Source organism: Cucurbita pepo, chromosome LG14 (assembly GCF_002806865.2).
Source record: "Cucurbita pepo subsp. pepo cultivar mu-cu-16 chromosome LG14, ASM280686v2, whole genome shotgun sequence".
Classification (NCBI taxonomy): domain Eukaryota; kingdom Viridiplantae; phylum Streptophyta; class Magnoliopsida; order Cucurbitales; family Cucurbitaceae; genus Cucurbita; species Cucurbita pepo.
In genome coordinates this window covers 1,543,962-1,568,296 of record NC_036651.1, presented here as the reverse complement: position 1 = coordinate 1,568,296, position 24,335 = coordinate 1,543,962, and the positions used below count along the sequence as shown (strand labels likewise).

The 24,335-nt window shown below is 35.2% G+C and overlaps 3 protein-coding genes and 1 non-coding gene across 4 annotated transcripts; 2 read left to right on the top strand and 2 right to left on the bottom strand.

Moving 5' to 3' along the window:
* Window positions 1-2,170: 2,170 nt before the first annotated feature.
* On the bottom strand, window positions 2,171-6,315 carry LOC111809771 (mitotic checkpoint protein BUB3.2). Its single transcript, XM_023696195.1, has 9 exons — window positions 6,088-6,315; window positions 5,886-6,016; window positions 5,657-5,739; window positions 4,172-4,438; window positions 3,708-3,783; window positions 3,216-3,296; window positions 2,887-2,965; window positions 2,695-2,795; window positions 2,171-2,604 (listed from the first exon to the last, which is right to left on the bottom strand). Exons 1-9 carry the CDS (start codon window positions 6,208-6,210, stop codon window positions 2,517-2,519), a joined length of 1,029 nt encoding a protein of 342 aa, XP_023551963.1. The 5' UTR covers window positions 6,211-6,315; the 3' UTR covers window positions 2,171-2,516.
* Window positions 6,316-10,670: 4,355 nt separating this feature from the next.
* On the top strand, window positions 10,671-12,076 carry LOC111810674 (transcription factor bHLH84-like). Its single transcript, XM_023697417.1, has 5 exons — window positions 10,671-11,156; window positions 11,348-11,587; window positions 11,686-11,751; window positions 11,825-11,890; window positions 11,969-12,076. Exons 1-5 carry the CDS (start codon window positions 10,671-10,673, stop codon window positions 12,074-12,076), a joined length of 966 nt encoding a protein of 321 aa, XP_023553185.1.
* Window positions 12,077-16,534: 4,458 nt separating this feature from the next.
* Window positions 16,535-16,608, bottom strand: TRNAN-GUU. The gene has a single exon. It is a non-coding gene; the product is annotated as a tRNA-Asn (tRNA).
* Window positions 16,609-19,483: 2,875 nt separating this feature from the next.
* Window positions 19,484-24,269, top strand: LOC111810371 (probable polygalacturonase At3g15720). Its single transcript, XM_023697078.1, has 9 exons — window positions 19,484-19,715; window positions 22,442-22,506; window positions 22,595-22,732; window positions 22,942-23,112; window positions 23,194-23,401; window positions 23,473-23,554; window positions 23,632-23,740; window positions 23,834-23,950; window positions 24,036-24,269. Exons 1-9 carry the CDS (start codon window positions 19,484-19,486, stop codon window positions 24,267-24,269), a joined length of 1,356 nt encoding a protein of 451 aa, XP_023552846.1.
* The last annotated feature ends 66 nt before the right edge of the window (window positions 24,270-24,335 follow it).

Genomic DNA, 24,335 nt, shown 5'->3' with positions numbered 1-24,335 from the left:
TCACTATTGACTCGAGCGTATTTCATCCATACTTAAAAAATAATATCGTTTATAAAGAAAACTTAGAATAAGAGTTCCAATACAAGCATCATAATCTTTTTGAATAACTTTTACGTGTCTATGGAGAAGAGAAGAGATGGGGTATTTTATTGAAGTATTAAAAAAGAGAGAGAGGTTGAAAGGGAAGACGTCACTTAGTAACATAGCTAACTCATTGAGGAGCCCAAGAGATTTAAAGGTTAAGCACATGGTGCTGACTCTGCCAACATTGTTATCTCTAAAACTAATATTAAACTCTAAAGATTCCTGCAGCCTTTGAAGCTCTCTCTTTCTCTCTCTGTTCAAACTGAAAAAGATGAGATTTTGGTTGAACTTGTGCTGCCAAAAGTGTTTAATGAGATAGAGAGATCCAGAGAGTCAACGGCTTAATCAGGTGTATCAATAAGAATATATTGTGTATGTTCTTCCAAACCTGTAGTTCATAAAACATGATTCAATACGTTCTTCACCATTCTAAATGCATATCAAAGAAATAACAGCATGAATTGATATCAGAAAAGATCAATCCCTTATTTCAAGGGGAATCACATCTACTAGCTGTTGTTCATTGTCTGGCACTGCAAAATCAGTGAAAATGAGGCAAATTCATGGGAGACAAGGTAACAATCTCAGATCAATTGGGAGACTGAAATCCAAAAAAATTCTTCTTTAATTTTCTTCATCAAAGTCAGTACTGTTTTCATACATTATATATATATATTATATGTTTGAAACTTCGATTTCATAACAAAAGGCACATGGCCACTAATTCCCAAGGCTGCAACAAAATTGGTATTTACAGTACTAATAATGTCTTTGCCTGCATATTAAACACAAATTTCTGAACCCACAACTTCATTTTGAATCATGACAGCCATTGTCTGTGTGGTATGTTCACTACATAATCCAGAAGAATCACATGATCTAATCAATAATATTAAAGGCATACCATCAATGGCTGCACTCTCGTTATATTAAAAACTAATTCCAATCACGGATTGAATCAAAAACAAGTTTCAAGGTTCCAATTACTAATTAGTGAACTAGACACTTACGACTCTACTCCTATTTACCTTTTCTAATCACTCAAACTATGGGTAATTTAAGCTCAACTTGCATGTTAGTAAGTTTGGTCTAAAAGGAATAAGTAGATCCAAGAAGTTTTTATAACATATTGAAGCTAGTTTGATTTTTGGAATGCCCACCAAGATGGGGGAAACTTCAAGGACTCCATGATGCTAGAAAAACCTCTGATCATTATGAAATTGAATTAGATTGTTTCCTGGGAAAGTGAAAGCACAGGACGGAAAGGAGAGGAGGGAGCTTCTTGGCAACAGATGTTTGTTAGAAATATCTTGGGGAATGGTATAAGGCAAATTTGGGACAAGTGATAAGGAGAAAAGGAAAGTGATTATACTGTTTGTTTGTTCGCTTTTTACGGTAGGGAAAGGGCGATTTGTAATAACAAAGTGGGGTTGCAAATTAATGGAGACCCAAAAGATGTCACTTTATATGTGTCAGAAAGTTTAAACCATAGAAATGAGGAGATATGAGACACACCATGCAAAGAAAATCTAAGCTGACCTTTTGGATGTTGCCCAATTATTGCTATTGTATGATGTCCTTGCATGCTTGAAAAGCTTCTTGGCCCCATTCCTGCTTGGATCTTCACCCAACTCAAACCCTCCACTTTCTCTCTCTGTATCTGTAAAAAAAAGAAAGCAAATAATGATAGCAAGACTAAACACTACAAAGCTGAATCATTCATGGGTAGCCTAAACTTTCTTCATATTCTCTTTTAAATTTAGTGCTGGGATAGAATTTCAACCTTGAGCCAATAGCAAAAGAAGGCATATATTGTCGTAAGCATTAGATCAGACTTTTTCAATTATGGAATTGAAATTAGAATCAAATACGATTCAATTTGTGAACCACTCATTTCCAACAAGGTTTGAACTATAATCTAGTTCATCTTCAAGTGATGTGATCAAACCACTCATTTACGCAACCATGAAATTTTGCTCTTCTTTTTGGATATCTGTGGTCTGAAGTTTAACCAACATCTTTGGTTCTTAAGCAAACTCAAGTTGTGTTGTCCAAAGTATTTAGGGTAAATCAGGAAAACTCGTTGGAAGGGCAAAAAATATATGAATAATATAAGTGTTACCGTATCCTTGACAATAATTGAGGAAAGTTTATAGAAGCACATCATCTGTACACACTAGCATACTACTGATGGGTCCATCCCAAAATCCAAGGCTCTGTCTCTCTCTCACCTCGCCAAGAACACAAAACAGATGTTGTGAAAGAGAGAAAATACAAAAAAAAAAAAAAAGCCTGTCTCGTGGTCTCTTTTGTGTATGCTAAGGGTGCAATCTGCAAGTCAATCGGGACCTTGGCTCTAAACCACCATCAAGTAACTCTAGCAAGAGACAATGGAGGGCCATGGATCACAGGGGAGACTTCCGTGAAATTAATCATGTTGGAGGATTGGGGTATACTTTAGGCTTTGGCTTAACTTCTATTTCATTTACACTGCGGACATAAATGGCATCTGGCTCGTGGCTACAAAATAAAACAACACAAAGAAAGAACGATGAGAAAGTTGTCGATGCATCAGTGTGTGACAGTGTCAAAGAGAGAGAGAGAACATACGGTTTATCTCCCTCTTCAAATGTGTAACTTGATGCTACAGCTAATAGGCGTCCATCTCTACTAAATGACAGAGCTGCAATACTTGTTGGGTATTTTGAATACTGAAAGATGGGGTAAAAAAAAAGTGTGTTTCAAAAATCGTACTAGTTGTGGACAGAAACAAGAGTATTAGCTCATGGCTGAAAAACTTGCCTGATATAGCCTCTTCTTGTTGTTCCCATCCCAAACATTCACGTACCCATCACAACCTCCAGTTGCAAAAGTACCATAGCTGCAGCATGGAAATATCAGTAAACAGATGCCAAACAAGTCAATATGGTAACCTGAGCATTGTTTAAAACCCATCNTTTTTTTTTTTTTTTTTTTTTTTTTTTTTTTTTTTTTTTTTTTTTGTTTAAAGCCTCTCATAAAACAGATGCATTATTTTGAATTATAAAGATAATATAGTCAATCCCTCCTTTTCAGCCTATCTATGTTCTCACTCGAGCTAAATCACTACTCAATATAAACCATAAACTCACATAGGATGGAATGCAATGGCATTGACCGGATAGACTATGTCCCTTCCAGCCTCTGATTTTCTGTGACATTTGAATGCGTACCTATAAAAAGACAAATTCACATACAGGGAATTACAACTCAGACTATCAATAAAGAATAAATAGCATCTTATTAAAAAGAAAGCATATTGCCATTGTGTCTAAAATGCAGAATATAACCAGAATCAGAATGGGGGATTGGGGGTGGTGGTTGTTGGGTTGGTGTTGTGATATGTTCAGAGTTAACATATACAATCACGAATAGATAATCTGGGGTGAACCATTTTCTTCTATCTGTCACTCTTGAGTAACTTTTTGAGCTGGCCTAAAACAGTGTATCTTTTTTTTTTTTCCTAACGAATGTTTGTTAGAGGATATAAAGAATTTAACCTATTGCAGTGAAAGGAATGAATACAAAAGAATAAAAGGTATTTACGTATTTCTTGTTATTGTTTAATTACCAACAACACCTACTTTTTGGCTTGACTAGCCTCTGAGGGATCAAAAAATTCCATAGCTACTCGTCCTTCAACAGAACTAAGAGCATAACCTGCATTTAGAAGAAAAATTATCAATCTATAAGTAATTGCAGTACCAAAGCCATGATGGTGCTTACTTGCAGCGTATTTTTAGTTAATTTTATTCATAGAAATCACAGTAGAAAGAAGCCACATGAATGAAGCATTTCCATACTAAGAATAGGTCCTAGTTGCTACCCTCGGAATTCAAATAAACGAACTTCAAAACCTGTTTCACTAGGAAGAGTAAAGGAACAAAGTGTGTACTGGCAGGGTTCAACCAAAATTCCATACATATCCTATAAAAAGAATATATATATATTCCATACATATGAACAGCACAGAGAATTACATTGTCATTTAACAAGAAGAAAGATGGTTCATGAATCAATGATTTCAATTTAAAGGTCAGATTAACACCTGTTCCATTTGGATAACACCGCACACATCGAGTCTGATATTTCAATGAGGATTCTCTTCTTTGCTCGGGTTGAGACATATTTCTCAAGTCATAGACATTAACATGCCTTCCAGCAGTTGCTACAACTAAACGGTTCCCCACAAGAGAGAGTGAATAAACACGCTCAGGCTGAGGATATGTTCCAACCAGCGTATGTTCCTGACCACTTGCACCTCTGGGATCCCAACACTTCAGTGTTTTATCCCAACTGCCAGTAATTAATTGCCCTGGAAAACCATTGACCTACGTTGTCAAATTTCCCATATTAAGATAAAAATAATAGAGCTCATATCTAAAATGCAGTGACATAGGACATATTTCCTTGAAAAGAAGTTTGGCACCACAGAGATTCCAGTGNAAAAAAAAAAAAAAAAAAAAAAAAAAAAAAAAAAAAAAAAAAAAAAAAAAAAAAAAAAAAAAAAAAAAAAAAAAAAAGAACATAAGTAATAGGTCACCTCATATTCTAACTCTATATTCTATGAGTACATAATTCTATCATCCAGAAACAACAATGGACATCACAAATCCCTTTAAGATGCTAGTACCTGCAATAATTTTATAGTAACCATGTTTCACAAGGGAAGAAAAAAAGACACTAAGGGTTCCTCCAAAAAGTTCATCCGAATAGAGTGAACTAGAACCAATGTAGTAAGGCAAAAGAAAATATCATTTGGTTTTCCATTGATAAAACAATTTTCCCTTTCCATTCACTCCCTTATGAATAAGATAGAAAAGGATTCATCAACTAGCATAAACTGATGATTTTTTAAATCTTCTGTGGGCTTACGTACAAGAAATGTTTAGTACATTGAAACTTATTAAATTACTAACCAATCCATATGCTCTCATCTCAATAAAATTCTAGCAGGTATAAAAGTAGAGGTCGTAATGTGATTCTCCCTGGGTTTCTTGTAGCAACCATGTCTTGGAATATCTCAACTAATTAAAAATCATGGGGTAATGTGTTATCCCCTCCTATTTTAGATTTTTTTTTTTTTCCAAAAAATATTACCCCAACTATTAGTAAGTTACAATATAGTACCTGAGCTTAATTTCATCAATTTCAACTACTAACAAGTTACTGGAAAAGTAAACACAACATGCTCGAGGAATAATTGATCACATTAAAAGTTTGAGAACTACACTGACAACATCTTAACAGTTCAAAGACATGCAACCTGCCCTTCAAAATCTAATTCGATCTTCCAACTCAAATTTCACTGTGAATTGACAATAAATAAGCGTAGAGCGAGTTAAGTTTTGTTCCTATTCATTACAAGTTTTAATTTGGCCCTCTCCTACTATTTTGGTACTATACCAAATCTACAAGCACAACTCTCATGTAAAATTTCTAAATGGCTAATGAAGCAGGGCTCCTATCTTCTTCAGAGATAAAACACTCAGAACACTCAATTAAAAACCAAGCCATCAACAAAAAAATATACCTGCCGCGTAAGAGTACTCAACGCACCGCACAGGTGCATCATGCTTCCCTAATATATCCTCCTTATTATGATTGAAAACAAGCCTGAAACATTTCAGAAAAAAGTTAAACTTGTTTCCAAAATTTCCAAGCTCCTAGCATAAAAATTCTGCACAGTCGAATCAGCAAGATTTCCCAAGTAAGAAGACAAAAAAAAAGAAAAAAAAAAAAAAGAATACAGAACCACTCACCTCCTGACAGTGTTGTCAACACTCACACTGAATCCCGAAGAATCGTCGTGGAAACAACAGTCGAGCACAGGACCACCGTGTACGAACTCACCGCGGAGAACGTTGGCGCTGGCGTCGTACAAGCGCACAGTCTAAGAATACAGAAGAGTAAAATGAGGTGAGAAATGAGGAGAAGTGATATAGGGAGTTACAACTACTTTACCTTGTCCCAAGAGGAAACAAGTAGGTGGTCACTGTGGTTGGAGAACCGGAGATTGGAAACGCCATCAGACGGAGGATTTGAAAGCTCCCGACCAGCAGGAGGAGGAGGAGGGATGGCTGTCATGGCGCAAACTCCTTGGCGGATGACCGATGAGATGGAGAATTAGGGTTTTTCTCTGAATACTTGGAGATTTGTTGAGTGAGAGAGAAAGAGAAACGAAGAGGGAAGCAGTTTCCAAAATTTGATTTTTTGAATTTGATGACGAGAGATATTTATATGAGAAAATCTTTTGGACTAACCCGATTGATTGGGTTCATAACCCGATCCACCCTCGAGCCGAGTTCATATCTCAACACAACTCTCTATTTTCAAATTCTATTGGGTTTTGTGGTTCGGCTTTTTCTTAATTATTTTTAAAATTTTACTTATCCACAGTACATATTACATTAATATCTATTACAAACGTCAAATATTTTTAATTTTCTAACAAAATTTAGAAGTAGGATAGGATTAGGTTATAACTCTTTTGGGTTGGTCCAGTTGACCCGATCAAAAAACTGTCAACCGACAAACCAACGTGAATTTTCGATTATCCAAAAATTCAACCTAACCTAAATCGAAAAAAGAAACTAATTCAACCAAACCCTTATGGTTTGACTGGAGTTCTCGAGTTATATGAACACACAAATTTAAAATAATAAAGACTAAAAAAAAACACTTAAATATCGTAACTCTTTTGAGAATAAATCATAATGTCGAGTAGTGTATATAGTACTGTGTGTGTTGAGTTGGCTTATAATATGGTGGTTGGGAGCATTTTAAATAACTCTAATGCAATTAGAATTATTAAAAATAAATATGTATTTTGTGTTTTATTATATCATATAGTATTTTCAATGATATTTGTGTCATTAGAAAATAATTCAAATACAGAGTTTATATCTTTTTCCATATTTAAAACAAAAAAAATGCTAAAATCTTGGGTTTTCTATTAAATTTAAATTAATATATTATATTAATTTAGATTTTATATCATTTACAATTCAAATATACTTTTATCTCTCCAACCGATGTGAGATCCGACCATCCACCTCTTTGGTGGGCTTTGGCTCGTAACTTAACGAACACGACTCTCCACAATGGTATGATATTGGCCGCATAGCTCTCATGGCTTAGCTCCCCAAAAGGTCTCATATCAATGGAGTTAGCTCTCATGGCTTAGCTTCCCCAAAAGACCTCCTAGCAATGGAGCTAGGATTCCTCACTTATAAACTCATGATCATTCTCTAAATTAGCCGATGTGGGACTTTCATCATCCAACGCAACCGACGTAGGATCGCACAATCCATCTCTTTGGAGACCAGTGTTCTCGCTGGCACATCGCTCATTATCTAACTCTAATATCATTTGTAACAACTCAAATCCACGGCTAATAGACAAGACCATTTGTAACAACTATATCTTTACATATACGTCACATATAACAATCTTTATTACAAAAATACTCGAGCCAATATTAGTATATTTTGTTGACACGTACATTAATAAATAAAATAAAATAATCAAACTTTGATATTATTAAAAGAGATCCATTGCCTCATGCTCTAGCTATATATATTTTTTTCTTTTCTAATAATTAAAAAATGTTATTTAATTCCTTCCTCTCCTCATTCCCCTATAAAAAAAAATTCAGCACATCCTTTTTTTCTATTCCCATTTTATATAAAATTAATTATTGCGTCATAAAAAATTTATTATATTATATGTAAGAAATTTAAGTTTTTTTTTTTTCTTTTTCACTTTTGAATTTTTTTAAATATATAGCATAATTTTAACTAATAAAATAATAATTCTTAATTATCCTAATTATCTTGGGGATTGTGTCCTCCACACAATTTTTTTAGTACATGAATTAAAATATAACAACATGCATTATTCGATGAAAAAAAAAAGAATTTATTTAACAAATAAAGTATTATTTATATTGTGAAAATTAATTAAAAAAAAAGAGTATATAATATAATAAAATATAATATAATAATATAGGAAGTAAATTAACGCGTTTTGAGCTGCCAGCTCTTTCCAGCAAGGCAGTTGAAATTCTATCTCAACCATCGTGATGGCATGCACATAATTCTTACAATTTTCTTTTTCTTTTTTCAAAATTAAACACAATAATTTCATCAAAAAATAATAATAATAATAATAAAATTTCAACTATTTGTTTTTTAAAAAAAATTAAATTATTAACTATCTAACAAAAACAGATATAATAATATCGGTTAACGGTGCGCTTGAACTGTTATAATATTATCAGAATTAGACATCGAGCAGTGTACCAATAAAGATATTGTAGCCAGACATTAGACGACGTGCCAGGGCGAGAACCCTGGCTCTTAAGTGAATGGATTATTAAAATAAACCAATAAAAAAAAATTAATTAATTTTTATTTAGGAGAATTTTGTAGCTAAAGAATATTTTTAGAATATACGTAAGTGTAGTGTTTTATTTTAATAATTTGTATTTTTTTAATTAACTTTTATTGTGACAATAGGTGTGTTATTATTTTATGCGATATAATTTTTAAGTAATTAATTAATTAATTATTGATTGAATTTTATGGCTAATTAATTTTTGCTATTTTTCTAGTGCAAATTTACAAATTTTATATTACATTATAAATATATATACAAGCTGCCGGCTATATTATAATTCAATAAACATAAATATCTAAGACATGTTTTTTTGTTTTTTGTTTTTTAATTTTTTAGGAAACATTTTAATGAAAATAAATATAATTAATTTTCTATCCATAATAAACTGATATGGGATCTCACATGCATGGTTTTTTAAGTTTTTGCAGTAATTACAGGAGTGAAGGATCGAATCTGTAATTTTCAAAACGATAATTCGTATCTTATCTTCTTAAACTATATGTTCGGATTGACCATTAATATTATTACTAGGAGCTCGACGTTTTGACATTACTCGACTGTAATTTGACATGTACTTTTGTTGAGACCTACTAGTATTTTGTCACCGTAAGATCTTTAAACGATGCAAACAATAAAACTTAGCACGAGGCAAGACTTTGAAATTATATATCATAGGTTCATCAATAATGTCGATAAGATAAATTTATTTAACCGGTAACTTAATTGAGCTGCAAAAAACGATCGTAACTCAACTAGCACGGTAAAGTATTATTTAAATTAACACGAGATGTAATAAATTAATAAGTGAATTAATGGGAAAGAAGACTCTGTTAAGATTGAGGCCAAAGAGCATTTCCAAAGGGCATCTTTCATTTTCAAATCAACCATTCCACTCTTTGAGAATATATTTATGAGTGTCATTATCACTACATCCCACAAAATTATTGTAGTTTTTTAGTCTTCCCAAAGTCTATGACTAAATGAAGCTAATCAACATGAAATCGACAACCGTAAAAACCCGAACCCGTCCGTTATTAGCACATACTTCAATTTTCTCTCAACCCCAAAAAACTTGAATCCAGTTCGGGACGAAAACTCGTGACACAGTAAGAAAAAAGAAAGAAAGAAAGAGATACATTGTGAGATCCCACGTTAGTTGGAGAGGAGGAACGAAATATTCTTTATAAAGGCGTGGTTATCTCTCCCTAATAGACGCGTTTTAAAAACCGTGAGGCTGATTGCGATACGTAATAGGTCAAAGCTGACAATATCTACTAACAGTGAGTTTTGGTTGTTATAAATGGTATCAAAGCCGGGTAATGTGTCAGCAACGACTCTGAGCCCCAAGGAGGTGGATTGTGAGATCTCGCATCAATTGGACTTGGGGAGGGAAATGAAACATTCCTTATAAAGGTGTGGTTATCTCTCCCTAATAGACGCGTTTTAAAAACCGTGAGGCTGACTGCGATATGTAACAACCAAAACGGACAATATCTGTTAGCTATGGGTTTTGGTTGTTACAAATGATATTAGAACCAGACACTGGGTGGTGTATCAGCAAAGACGCTGAGCCCCAAGGAGGTGGATTATGAGATCCCACATCAGTTGGAGAGGGAAACGAAACATTCCTTATAAGAGTGTGGTTACCTCTCCCTAATAGACGTGTTTTAAAAATCGTGAGGCTGACTGCGATACGTAACATATCAAAGCAGACAATATCTGCTACCGGTGGGTTTGAGCGGTTAAAAATGGTATCAGAGCCAGACACAAGAACGCTAGATCTCCAAGGGGGTGGATTATGAGATCTCATGTCAGTTGGAGAGAGGAACAAAACATTTCTTATAAGGGTATAGTTACCTCTAGTTTGACAACGATACATAACGAGCCAACACATACAATATCTATTACCAGTGGACTTGGACGGTTAATGGAAACCGAAAAAGGGTGCATTTTTTAATCCATCCATGACAGTTGGTTAAGCTTTTGAGTTGTCTTTGGGCCCTTTGTCCCTCTTTAGGGTATTAAACTAAGAACACAAGTCAACTTCATTTATGTTTATAAATGAGCTTCAACAATTTGTAATCCCATCTTCTCAAGCATCAAAGAACCATAAAAAGGTCTCTTTTTTCTTGTTTTTGGTAACCCCAATGGAACCTATAGGACCCATTTCAGAAAGGGAATGGATATCTCTCACTGGAGCTTACACAGCTGAGGAGTCTGATTTCATGGCTAATTTGCTCAACAACTATTGTCTTCCAAACGAGCTCAATCCCGGTTCGAGCTCGGCCGTCCCGTCTGCTTGTTTGGCCATGGCACCCATGGATGAACCTTCTTACTATAGTAATCCTTATTACACCTTGAATGAGAATGATTCTCACCCTCTTTGGTTGCCTAATAATGGTGCCTCTTTGTCCTTGGATTTCTCGATGGAGGATGTTCGGAATGGCGACCGATTGGACGATTGCGGTTCGAGTCGAAAAACAAGGCAATGCAGGCTGCAACAATTCCCTGCTGGAAGCTCACAGCCCGAAAAGAGAGCTGAGATCACGGTGGAAGTAGCTACGAAGGACGATAAAGTTGCACCGACACCAGTTGACACCAACTCGAGGAAACGATCCCCGAGTTCGTATAATGTAAGATTGATAATTCAAGCTCATATGTTTCTTTGATTCTAATGATATTGTCCACTTTGAGCATAAGCTCTCGTGGGTTTGCTTTGGACTTCCTCAAAAGGCAGATGTATTCCTTAAATTAGTCAACGTGGGACTCCCTCGCAACGATCCTCAACACTAATGGCATTGCGCTTTGTGATTTGATAATGAAGGTGGAAAAGACGAAGACGAGTACGAGGAACACGAGGGCACGGAAGAGCTCGAAGATTGGTTCGGCTAGCTGCAATGAAGAGGAGGATCACATTGTTAGTCCAAATGGGCTGTGCACAAGCAGCTTCAGCTCAGAAGATGACTGTAATGGTGGGATCACTTCCAGCTCAACCCTGAGCTCAAGTGGAAAGCCAAGAGCCAGTAGAGGCTCAGCCACAGACCCTCAAAGCCTCTATGCAAGGGTAACCCTCTAACCATTGTTGAACTCCCGAACTCCCGTTGCCATACTTGAACTCTCGAACTCGGATCTAATATGCAACTCCTTTAAATTTTCCTTCAGAAAAGGAGAGAAAGAATCAATGAAAGGTTGAGAATGTTACAAAGCCTCGTCCCCAACGGCACGAAGGTAGGCCAATCTCACACGAACATATACGATCTCGGTGTTTATCACACGATCATCAATATCTCGGTTTGTGCAGGTTGATATCAGTACAATGCTTGAAGAAGCAGTTGAGTATGTGAAGTTCTTGCAGCTTCAAATCAAGGTAATTTTTGAATGAACAAACCATTATTAATTCCATAATTTTCAAGGCTTGATTTTGTGTTGAATCCAATGTTTGCAGCTGTTGAGCTCTGATGATCTATGGATGTATGCACCAATTGCTTACAATGGAATGGACATTGGACTTAACTTGAAGCTCATGAAACAAGACAATAATGCATCACAATAGACATAGTTTAACGTTGTTATTTCTTGTCGTAGGAGAATCAGCTTTTGAAATGTAACCCTTTTGTGAAAGAAATCGAAGCTATATTTGAAGCTCGACTTATTTAGTTCGATCTTGAGCTCGGATAAAATGTTGTGTTCATAGTCGATTGATAACTATTTCATGTTCTTCTTCGACTTTAATCGAGTTTCAAAAAAAATATGTTTTTGATGTCTGAATTTTTTTGAAAAGAACGTTCGAAAAATTGTGAGAGATCCCATGTCGATTGGAGAGAGGAACGAAGTATTTCTTATAAGGGTGTGGAAGTCTCTCCCTAAGAGATGCGTTTTAAACTCGTGAGGCTGATGATTATATGTAACGGGCTAAAACGGACAATATCTGTTAGCGGTGACTTTGGGCTGTTACGAACGATATTATATTCGGAGTGTAACCAAAATGTATACATATGAGTACTATGAGTTTCATTAATACGAGATCTTTTAGTTATGAGAACTTATATCAAAAGTTGACCATATATCATATCACTGTAAAGATACCTGTAGACAACTGATTGTTAAAATATTAAGTTTCGATCAATGTCAAAAGTAGAAAGGGCATCTTGAGACTTTTCGGACGTATCACAGAGATATTCTTGCTGTAAAAGCAAATCCGTCGCTCTGCTTATTGGTCTCACAGCTTCTCTCCTTTACTTCGTAAGTAAATATCACGGTTGGTATAGATTACGAGGAAACATTTGCCCCAATTACAAAGATAAACGCTATAAGAATATTGTTATCCACAGCTGCTCGATGAAACTCGAATGATAATTTTTATATTTAAAATTTTGACCTATAGTTTTTTTTGTTCGTCACATAAAATAATAAGAATGTCAATATGATCAATCAATAAATAAATTGAAAAACCCAATTCATATTTCTAAATAAAATTCTTTTTGAGAATTTTTATTATATTAAATGGATGTCAGACGAACAGAAATATATTATGGAAGGATCGGTCACTCGGGCAAACCAATCTTCCTCTAAGAAGAATCCAGAGCCGAACGCTTCGTATTTTATGGCTCAAAATAAAAAAAATAAATTCAATCATGGTTTTAATTAAATTCAATAATTTCACTTGTAATTTGAAATTTTCATTTTTTAAAATATTTTTTTGAAAAAGAAAAGTCAATTCATAAAAAAATGCATTTAATTTCCATTATAAATGTCAAACAAATAATTATAATAAATAATAATCTTATTCTTGTATTCAAATATTAAAATTATAACAAAGTCAACTTTAAATATAAATTATTTGAGTATGTCAACATATAGATAATAAGAGGGGAAAATAAAAAACTTAATTCTCAAATATAAATTTTATCTTTATATTTTATATTTTATATTTTGAGTTTGACCTTTTTTTTTTCACATCAATTTAAATGGAATTAAATGTCAAACAATATTTTGATTATATATATTGTAATCGACTAACAAATTATACATAAAGTCAACGGGTGAACCACTGTGTATATACTGTGTGATCCCACATTTGTTACAGAGAACGAAACATTGTTTATAAGAGTGTGAAAACATCTTTTTAAGAGAACCGTTTTAAAACTATGAGGTTGATGAGAATACGTAACATACCAAAACAGACAAAATATATATATAATTGTAGAGATGCACTGAGAAATATAACTCTTTTTTCACTAGGATTTACCCATCACATAGATGCACAGATGAACAAAACGAACTTCTTATATTCTTTTTCCACTCAATAGAAATAAGATCGGACGTTATTTCAGTTCATCTCCATTTTAGTGAAATTTTTTCTCAAGGATTCATTTTATTACGCCCCGTCCCAGGAATTAGTTTCATTCGTGATGATACACAAAAGCTTGGTTTCCTAAAGGCTTTCTTTAGTGAATATCGATACGTGGGCATTTTGCACCTGACTTCAAGTGAACGTCTGTTTGTTTTATTCCACTTTGAATAGTTGAAAAAAACGCCTTTAAAAATCCCTAAAGTCAATAATGTCGGCTAATGGTTCAAAATTGTACGTGTTTGTCTACCAACCAATATTGACTTGGCTTCTATATATTTTTATATTTATGTTGAAATTAATCAAATTATTTCATTTATGTTTTTGGGAAATTAGAAATATAAAATTATGGAAACATTAAAAAAAAACGTAAAATGAGAAATATAGGTAAGAATCGGACCCGTAACATAACACATCAGATCAACCTAACTTGATTATGAACTTATTCAAATTGAGTTAAGTTTTATAAATACAAAAATTTAAATAAATTTATAATTGGGTTGAGTTTATTATTTAATAAAAATTGTTTGAATTAAAAGTTTTATTCCTTGAACGGTTAGATTGAGTTTAAAAATGATCGGGATTCAGTCAAACTCAGCGAAAAAGCTTGACCCAACTCGTGGAAGTGCAAATTAAAAGCATTCAAGAACCTGTGAGATCTCACATCAATCGGAGAGAAGAACAAAACATTCCTTATAAGAGTGTGGAAATCTCTCCTTATCCGACGCGTTTTAAAAACTATGAGGAAATGTTCGGAGATGACAATATCTGCTAGCAGTCAGCTTGAGCGGTTACAAAAACGAGTAAATAAATGGAAGCTTCAATTTATTTTGCATAAAACATAGAAAGCAACATGTTGTTCATATTCTTATCAAACGCAGGAGCCATTGACACAGTTGCATGGAGAGCACTCAGAGTCAGTTTTGCATGGCAGAATCGTAGCAGGGCACACCCTGGGTGTATTGGAATCACTTCCTCCGCCGTTGGTTGGGACCTGAATGGGCTCATCCACGGCGGCGATGGTGGCTGCGGATTGAGCCATAACCACCATCACAACCACCATAGCCACCAAACCAACCTTGTTTTTCATCTCCATATGATCTCTATCTCTATTTCCCTCTCCCAAGCCTTGTATTTATAGCACAGACCAGCAGCCATTGATGAATATTCATGCTTTCAACATAACAAAAAGTCTCTAATTCCGTCCTCACCCTTATCAATTTCGCGACTTTATTGGCCACTTTTAACTTATTCGTCACAAACCCACGTAGACTTGTAGGTCAGTGACACGAATGACTCGAGTAGGATTTATAACCTAATCTAACTCAACCCTTTATTTTTTAGTCGGGTTGTATCGTCCAATTGTTCATTTTTTTTAATTATTTCAAAAAACCATATTATTCATAATACATGTCACGTTAATAACTAAAATCTCGGAAGACTCTAATATCATATATTTTCAAGTCACAGTACATCACTAACCTCTATTACAAATGTCAAATATATTCATATCAATTTAAAAAATACTGTAGGTTGAGTTTGATTGAGTTGTAAATCCTATTTTCTAGATGGTCAAGTTGACTAGATCAAATAGGTTCAACCCGGTGAACCAAACGGTACCAAATTTTTTTTTATTTTCAAAAAAGTCATCCAAATTCAAACCGAAAAAAACCCAACCAAACACAACACTTATTGTTTGGATTAGGTAATTCAAATTATTCGGGTCATTGAATCTGTAGCTAGCTGTTATTGTCTGTTTTAGCTTGTAGTGAGCTCCACAGTTACAAAACGCGTATACTAGTGAGATGGGTCATTGAATCTGTAGCTAGCTGTTATTGTCTGTTTTAGCTTGTAGTGAGCTCCACAGTTACAAAACGCGTATACTAGTGAGATGGGTCATTGAATCTGTAGCTAGCTGTTATTGTCTGTTTTAGCTTGTAGTCAGCTCCACAATTACAAAACGCGCATACCAATGAGATATTTCCATACTTTTATAAAAAAAATAATTTGTTCTCTTCTCTAACTGATGTAGAATCTCACGTAATCACATGAACACCGAGATTAATTTTGCAAGACAAAAAGGGATGAAAAGGGAAGTTTTTTTTATTGTGCATAGAACATAGAAAAAAAAAGGAAAAGAACAAACAACACAACCAGTGCTTAATGACAATCTTTTCCTTCTTCCTTTTGTTTTTGCTTATCAAACGCAGGAGCCATTAACACAGTAACATGGAGAGCACTCAGAGTCAGTTTTACACGGCAATATCATAACCGGACATACTCTCGGAGGCGGCGGCGGTGTGTCGTAACAACCTGCTCCGCCCTCTGACGGCAGCTGAATCGCCTCATCCACTGCGGCGGATTGAGCCATAACCGCCGCCAGAACCACCATAACCACCAAAGCAACCTTCTTGTTCATCTCCATCTCTCTCTTCTTCCCACAACCAGTAAAGCCTTGTATTTATTTATAGCTGAAAATGTCCTCCATGTGAGAAGATAAGGTTAATTTAACCTTGCCGTCAATGGCGGCGATATTGTCTTCTTTATTTAATTATACTTAACCTACACGACTATATATAAATATATATTATATATATATATTAGGATTACAACGATATGATCAAGAAATTAAAAATTTGCAATTCACGCTAGAGGAAGTCACGCTAGAGGAAGGGGTTGAACCTTCGACCTTGTGGTTAACAGCCACACGCTCTAACCAACTAAGCTACTCCAGCTTGCATATATCAATTTTCTGGTTCTTTTTGTCGTTCAATTTAAATTTTATTTTTTTGACTTAGTTGAAATAAGTATTATAGTCATCGTCACGTCATTTGAGATCACCATCGTGTCGATTGTTGATGAAGAAGTCGAATCTCACGAGGCACCACGACATAATTGACTTTTATTTAATGAAAAAGATTCTCATGACCAATTCAAAATACCAAAACACTTAATTCATTAATCTAGATTTAAATATAAAATGACTAAAATTAAGGGTGTGACAAGGTCAAAAAAGGAAAGATTAGATTTTTATGCTAATGGTAGATGATGGGAGAGACAACATAATCAAATTTGCTGTCTCCCTTTCGAGAAAATTAAGGTTGAGTAGACAATTATCCTTTTGCCTCCTTCCATGTCCATCTTTTATGTTTCCGCTTTTAAAATTCATGTAAGAACTTCTCTTTAGTAACGTGTTTTAAAACTGTGAGCCTGATGACGATACGTAACGGACTAAAGTGGACAATATTTATTAGCAATGGGCGTGAACTGTTACAACTATATCAAAGCCAGACACCAACGAAGGAACTAGGCCCCTAAGGGATAGACTGTGAGATCTCATGTCGGTTGGAGAGGAGAACAAAACATTTCTTATAAGGGTGTGGAAGCTTCTCTCGAGTAGATGCGTTTTAAAACTGTGAGGCTGATGACGGTACGTAACGAACTAAAATGGACAATATCTATTAGCAATGGGCGTGAACTGTTATAGTTATATCAGAGTCAGACACCAAGTGGTATGCCAGTAAGAGCTCTAGGCCCCTAAGGGATAAGACTGTGAGATCCCATGTCGGTTGGAGAGAAGAACGATGACATTTCTTAAAAGGGTGTGGAAACCTTTTTCTAAAGTAGACCATTTTAAAATCGTGAAGCTGACGGCGTAATTGACTAAAACAGACAATATCCATTAGTAGTGTTGTTGGATCATATTACAATCGTTGACCCGAAATCATTCTAGATAGGATGAAGAACTATTGTGGATATGGCTAAAGGCGATCACTTGTTGACGAAGTTGGCCATTACTTAGTCTTTGCGTTGAAATGGAAGGCGCCTCCCATAGTTGATACCTCCACCATGAGAGGCCATAGCTAGAACATTATCCAATTAGCCACTCCAATAGCATGTGAATTCCCTCAAAACCCCTCAACCAAACTCATTGCAAAGAAGCTTCCTCCACAAAAGATAAGGGTAGAAACGAAATTTCACATCATCATCTTCCAACCCACTTCCATAATTCTAGTATAAAATCACCTTTTGTTATGACTTTTGTGTATAAACCAAACAAGCTCTTGCTCAAAGAATTAGAAGAAAGAAAGATATGGAGGGCTTAATTCCTTATCTATTCCATGCAATGAAGAAGCAAAAGCCACGCCATGACTATAGAAGCCAATCAGTAGGTTCGAGCCGAAGCTACCATCTCTTGGCAAACGACGAGTCGTCTCACCGACGAACACGATCGGATTTTCAGCCACCAAGGTTCGAGTACTTGGACCAACGGTCGGGGCACGAGTTAATGCATTCCCGTAGCGTTAGTAAGGGTGCGTTTGGATCATCGTATGCTGGCCAGGTTTCAAATAATGGTAACCCTCCTCGCTAGAAAAATGGCTAAGTGGGAAGGATTATTCAGAAAATTAATGATTTGTAAAACGTTATTACTTTTATTTGATTTTTTTTGTTTTAATTTGTTTGATTGTATTGGTTTGGTGAAGAACAATGTGTAAATTAAAGTGGTGGGTCTCCATGAAATGATGTGAACAGCCATTTTCTATGCCAATAAGATGTTTTTTTTTTTTGTTTTTTTTAAGATTAATTATAAAAAAAAAAAANTAAAAAAAAAAAAAAAAAAAAGTCGTCAAAGGTGAGTTCAGCTCAAACATGAAATTTAGTGGGCAGCCATCTTGTTTGAATTCGTTCAACAACGTAGGGTTCTTGACGTTTTGGAGTTTTCGAAACTGATCTTATCAAATGTTTCACATTTTCTATGATCATCTCTATTTTAGGTATTTGGGGAATCCTCCTTAATAGACGAAATATTCTTATTATGTCAATGTCAATTGAATCAATGTTATTAGTTGTGAATTCGAACTTTTTGGTATTTTCCGTTTCTTCATATGATATGATGGGTCAATCATTTGCTTCATTGGTTCCAACGGTGGTAGCTACGAAATCTGCTATTGGGTGTTGCACCATTTTTCTTACAGGATACCGAGATGAGACGAGGTATCACCGAGGAGGCCAAGTTGAAGTAGATAAGGCGAGCGAATAAGGTCCAAAACCTAATAAAAGAATTGAAAATCACTATCTATACTAACAATCTGCACATTCCTTTCTTCGTGACTCAATCATAAGAACTCTATCGTTAAGCTTGTGACCTCTTCGAAATTTCCTAAGATGCGTGAGTGAAAATAAAACATACTGGAAGAACTTATATTGGTCTATTTCTACGTTGGGTGATGTTTGAGACAATTTTGTCTCTAAAATGCATGTAAATAAGAACATATATTGATCTCTTTCTAGGTTGGGTGATGTTTGAGACAATTTTGTCCCTAAAATGCATGTAAATAAGAACAAAAACATGTTTGAGACAATTTTGTCCCTAAAATATATATTATAGTCTTCTTAAAGAGTTGAAGCCAACCAACCACTTGGAACAATGCTTCCATGCACACAATACTCATGTGGCAAAACGAGATGACACAAATGGGCATTGCCAGCCAGATGCAATACACATTCTTATCATTCAAGTTTCAACGTCAAATTGGGAGCAAAATCTCCTCTTTCTCTTCTATAAAATGGTACCCAAACAGCCAAGAGGTACTAACAAAAAGACCTGAAATGGGTAGCATGAAGAATGTCGCGGTGGCTCTAATCGCAATGATGCTGGTAGCGACATCGTCGGCTGCCTATGCCATCGACGACGACTCGATGGACCTCGTCTTCGACGGTCGAGACATCAATCATGGAGTCCCAAGAAAGATCATGAAATGGGGAGTGCTTAATCATGAAGAAAGGGTATGTCCCAAAATCCTCATGGAATGCAAAAAGGACTCTGATTGCTTAGCTGAGTGTATCTGTCTCGAGCATGGATATTGTGGCTAATGGTAAAGCTCTCTAAGCTTTGCTGCTTCTGTACATATAAATGAATCTATGTCATCATCAACATCACTCTCTTTGTGTTCATTAGCTTGAACAATGTGCATAAATAAAATTTGTTTCGTGTTTTGTGATTCGGAATGCAAATAAGACCTGAAACGGTAACCGTCCAATTGATATGACATCTCACAATCCACTACTTCGAGGCCAGCATCCCTGTTAGTACTCGTTCCTCTCTTCAATCAACGTGGTATCTCACATGAACACGGTCACATCTCCAGATCTCAATTTTTGTATAAATCGGAAGGACGAGCAAACAACTCATACATCGAAATAGTTACTAAAGATCTAAGATAATATTGTAACGAGCCAACATTAAAAGTATTTTTGCTCGAATTTGACACTTTCATATTGGATCTAATAATGTACTTCTCGTTTCACACATTTAAGATAAATCATCGTTTAAAGTTTGTATGTAGTAAATTTCTCCTTACTTCTTCACCCCATATCGGTAATAGTTCAAGCCAACTGTTAGCAGATATTGTCCACTTTGACTCGTTATGTGTTGTTGTCAGTCTCATGATTTTAAAACGTGTCTATTAGGAAGGGGTTTCCACACCCTTATAAGTAATGAAATGTTTTGTTCCCCATCCACAACCGCTATCTATACTAATCTAAGTTCTCTTTTCAAGTATAGGCCCGCGGCTCTTAAATGACTCGAGACTTATTTATTCTCTAACTTATGGCACACAAAGGCTTCATTTATATAGCATAGGCCGGCCGGCTAGGGTTCATTTACTAAAGAAAGGGTTAATGGCTTATTAATTCTTAGATTACGTATATTGTAGGGTACATTATTGAGCCACTAAAACTTACGTTTAATGTAATTTATTTCTACAATGTTGTATATTAAAGGCCCCAACGCAATTTCGTCATGATTTTGACATAATCACAACTATCTTAAATGAACTCACGTACCATTACACTTTTTCGTCCGATCTTAAATGAGGTTCTCCTTCGTAGACTAAACACAACTCAAACAGTAACACGTTCCAGTTAATAAATTTTTTTGAAGTTCTCACCCATAATTGTTGAAATATGCACCCTCCCTCTCCCCCGCTATAAATAGAAGAACCCAGATCAATGAAAGCCATCATTGGAAACATGGAGAGCAAGAGAGTTGCTTTTGTGGCGATACTGATGATAGTGGTTATGGTAGGTTTAGCCTCGGCGGCCTGCACGAACGCGATCGAGCTCGTGAGCGACGGTGGAAATGAAATGGAAAGTGAGTTTGGAAGCAAGATGATGAAAAATGAGCTTCCAATCCCAATCCCTAGGTGTGATCTTGTACTAAGACGATGCGATTCTGACTGCGACTGCCCTTCATACTGCGTTTGCATGCAAGGAACCTGCACCTGAAAATATCCATCCATTTCATATGCCTCCGACCCCGACCCCGATCCCGACTCCTACTACTATTACTACCGACTCCTACTACTATTACTATTACTTTTACTACTATTACGCTTTGTGTGTTTTGGCTTTCCTTTTCTTAAGTTCTCTATAATTACAATAAATCTCTCGTCGGTCGGTCTCTGTTTAAGTGATCGGTTTATGTAGTAAAAATCTTACGATCTATAAATCAATAAAGTTGTTTTGTTACAGTATGTTTTGTTCTCACTCACATGCATTCCAAAATGATTGGCTGTGTGTTATCATTTGTAACGGTCTATGCCCATCACTAGCACATATTGTCTGTTTTGGTTTGTTACGTATCGTTGTCAGTCTCACAGTTTTAAAACGTGTTTTTTAGAGAGAGGTTTCCACACCCTTGTTAGAAATGTTTCATTCCCCTCTTCAACCAAAGTGGGATCTCACAATCTACCAGCTAGGGGCCAACGTGCTCATTAGCACAATGCTCAATATATATACTATTTGTAACCATCTAAGAAGAAAATTTGACTCTGATACAATTTGTAACAGTGAAAAAAAATTATCTGTCTTGCATTGTTTGACTCGAGAAATGAAAATTACTATTTTTTTCGGATCCAAAATCTAGATTTTACAGGCTAGTGTTACCTCATTTCCTCGGGTATAAATAACCATATTTATTATTTGTCTAGAACAATTTTTAAGAACGAAGAACATATAGAACAACATGTTACGAACAATCATTTTTATCTACTTGAAAATCGATCACCAATAATTTGAAAGAGATTATAACGGGTGGAAAAATTAGTTGTTACGAACGATATTTTTTTCATATAAATAATTAACGAGAGGATTATTAATCTTGATTAAGTTACCAAAAAAGATAATCAAATCCAAATTTGGAGCAAATTGATTGATATTTAATACACCAAAACTATTAATTTCTAAAAAAATTAAGTGTTTCCATCAAAAGATTTATGAACATACTAAAATTAGAAGACCCATTAATTTGTCACCTAAAATAAAATGTCCCCAACATTTGCTTTCTTTAAGCCTATAATTTCCATACTTCCAAATTAATTTCCCATTTTACCCCTCATGCTTTGTTTATAAACTCGACTCGATATCTCCATTCATACCAGACATTTTGGGGTCCTCAAATCTTCTCTCGTTCTTGCTTTCGTATCGTTAGATTAGAAATGATGAAGCTACTTTCTGCTTTAGTTTTTATGTTTTCCACTGTCATTTTAAGCTCGTGGATTGTATTAGCTTCATCTGATTTCAATGTTCTTGATTATGGAGCGGTTGGAAATGGAAAAACCGATGATTCACAAGTAATTGCTTTGACTCGAGTTTTGTTTATGTACGTATAGTTCCGTCTTTTCTTATTAGTCTTTCTTGATCTCTTTTTGTGGTGATAAGGCTTTTTTGAAAGCATGGAAAGACGTGTGTCGGGCATCGACAGGCATCCCAACATTGCGTGTACCAATTGGAAAAACTTACTTGTTGAAGCCTCTCAAATTCGAGGGTCCTTGTAACCCTAAACGAGTACATTTTGAGGTAACTATTGCTACTAAAATTGCCTTCGTAATTGTAAGATTCCACATCAGTTGGAGAGAGGAACGAAGCATTCCTTACAAGGGTGTAGAAACCTCTCTTTAGTAGATGTGTTTTAAAACCGCAAAGTTGACAACGATACATAACGAGTCAAAACAGACAATAGTTATTAGTAGTGAGCTTAGACTGATACACTGTTGTTGTTTCAAAAGGTTAGAGGAACAATAATGGCTCCGAGCGTGGCTGCATGGCGTAGCCATAACGAAGAAAACTGGATTCAATTCTTGGACATAGCGGGTCTCAATATCAATGGAGCAGGTCAATTCGATGGCCAGAGTTCTTCTTGGTGGAAAGATTGCCATTCAAACTGCACACCTCCAACGGTAAGTTTTTAACGATCTAATTCTAGGGTTTGATCGTTAAACTGATAACGTGAATATTAATTATATTATATGGTTTTACAGGCATTATTTTTCCAAAATTGCACCGGGCTCCAACTACGAGAAACTAAGCACATCAATAGTGTCAAAAATCATATCTCCTTAAACGCTTGCAATGATGTCGTTATCTCAAACGTTCACATCATTGCTCCCGAAAACATCCCTAACACATACGGATTCAACATTTCTAGATCAAATAATGTTCTTATTCAAAACTCCTTAATCGAAACAGGTATCAAATTTGTATTACTTCGTTTTCAAACTGACTTAGAATTTCATAATGGGTTTCTAATTTTATCGTAGGTGACGAATGTATTTCTCTATACAACGGTTCTTCTAATATCAATATCGTCGGTGTTACATGTGGACCTGGTTACGGTATAAGGTACGAAAACGACATTTTCCGTATTATAATTTCATTGTTTTTGTATTAATTTATAATTATCATCTTAATTTCTATAGCATTAGAAGCTTAGGAGAAGATGGAGGATATAACGTAATTGAAAACATCAATGTAAGCAATTGCACCTTAAAGGGCACTCAAAATGGATTGAGAATCAAGACTACAAAGGTTAATTATAAGTAGTTTTTAATTTATTCATATGCAATTTTTTTTAATATATATATTACCAAAAAATGACGGGTTTTCTTAACGTAACTACAGGGTGGACATGGATATGTAAGAAACGTCATATACGAAAAAATAACGCTAATTGATACCCAATTGCCGATCGTTATTGATCAACAGTATTCAACTCTTGCCAACACGAGAAAAATTAAGGTATATATCAAATGAAATTTTGTCTATTTTTTTTTACGTATGATGTTAAATAGAATCTATAACTTGTGTGTTGGTTTGTTTTCAGGAAATGGGTATAAAAGTGATGGACGTGACGTATCGTGAAATTCATGGAATATCAACAAATGAAACGACAGTCATTTTGAATTGTTCTCAGACTCGTTGTAGTAATATTGTAATGGAAGACGTAAGCATACAGATGTCGGCTCCAGGAAAAGAAGTCAAAGCGTTTTGCCAAAATGTTGATGGAAGAGCAGTATCTACCGTCCCGATTGTGACTTGCTTATCAAAATCTAATTAAATTTTGTATACGTAATTCCACAAATTTTGAGTTGTAGTATTGGAGGAAAGGATTTAATGTCCGATC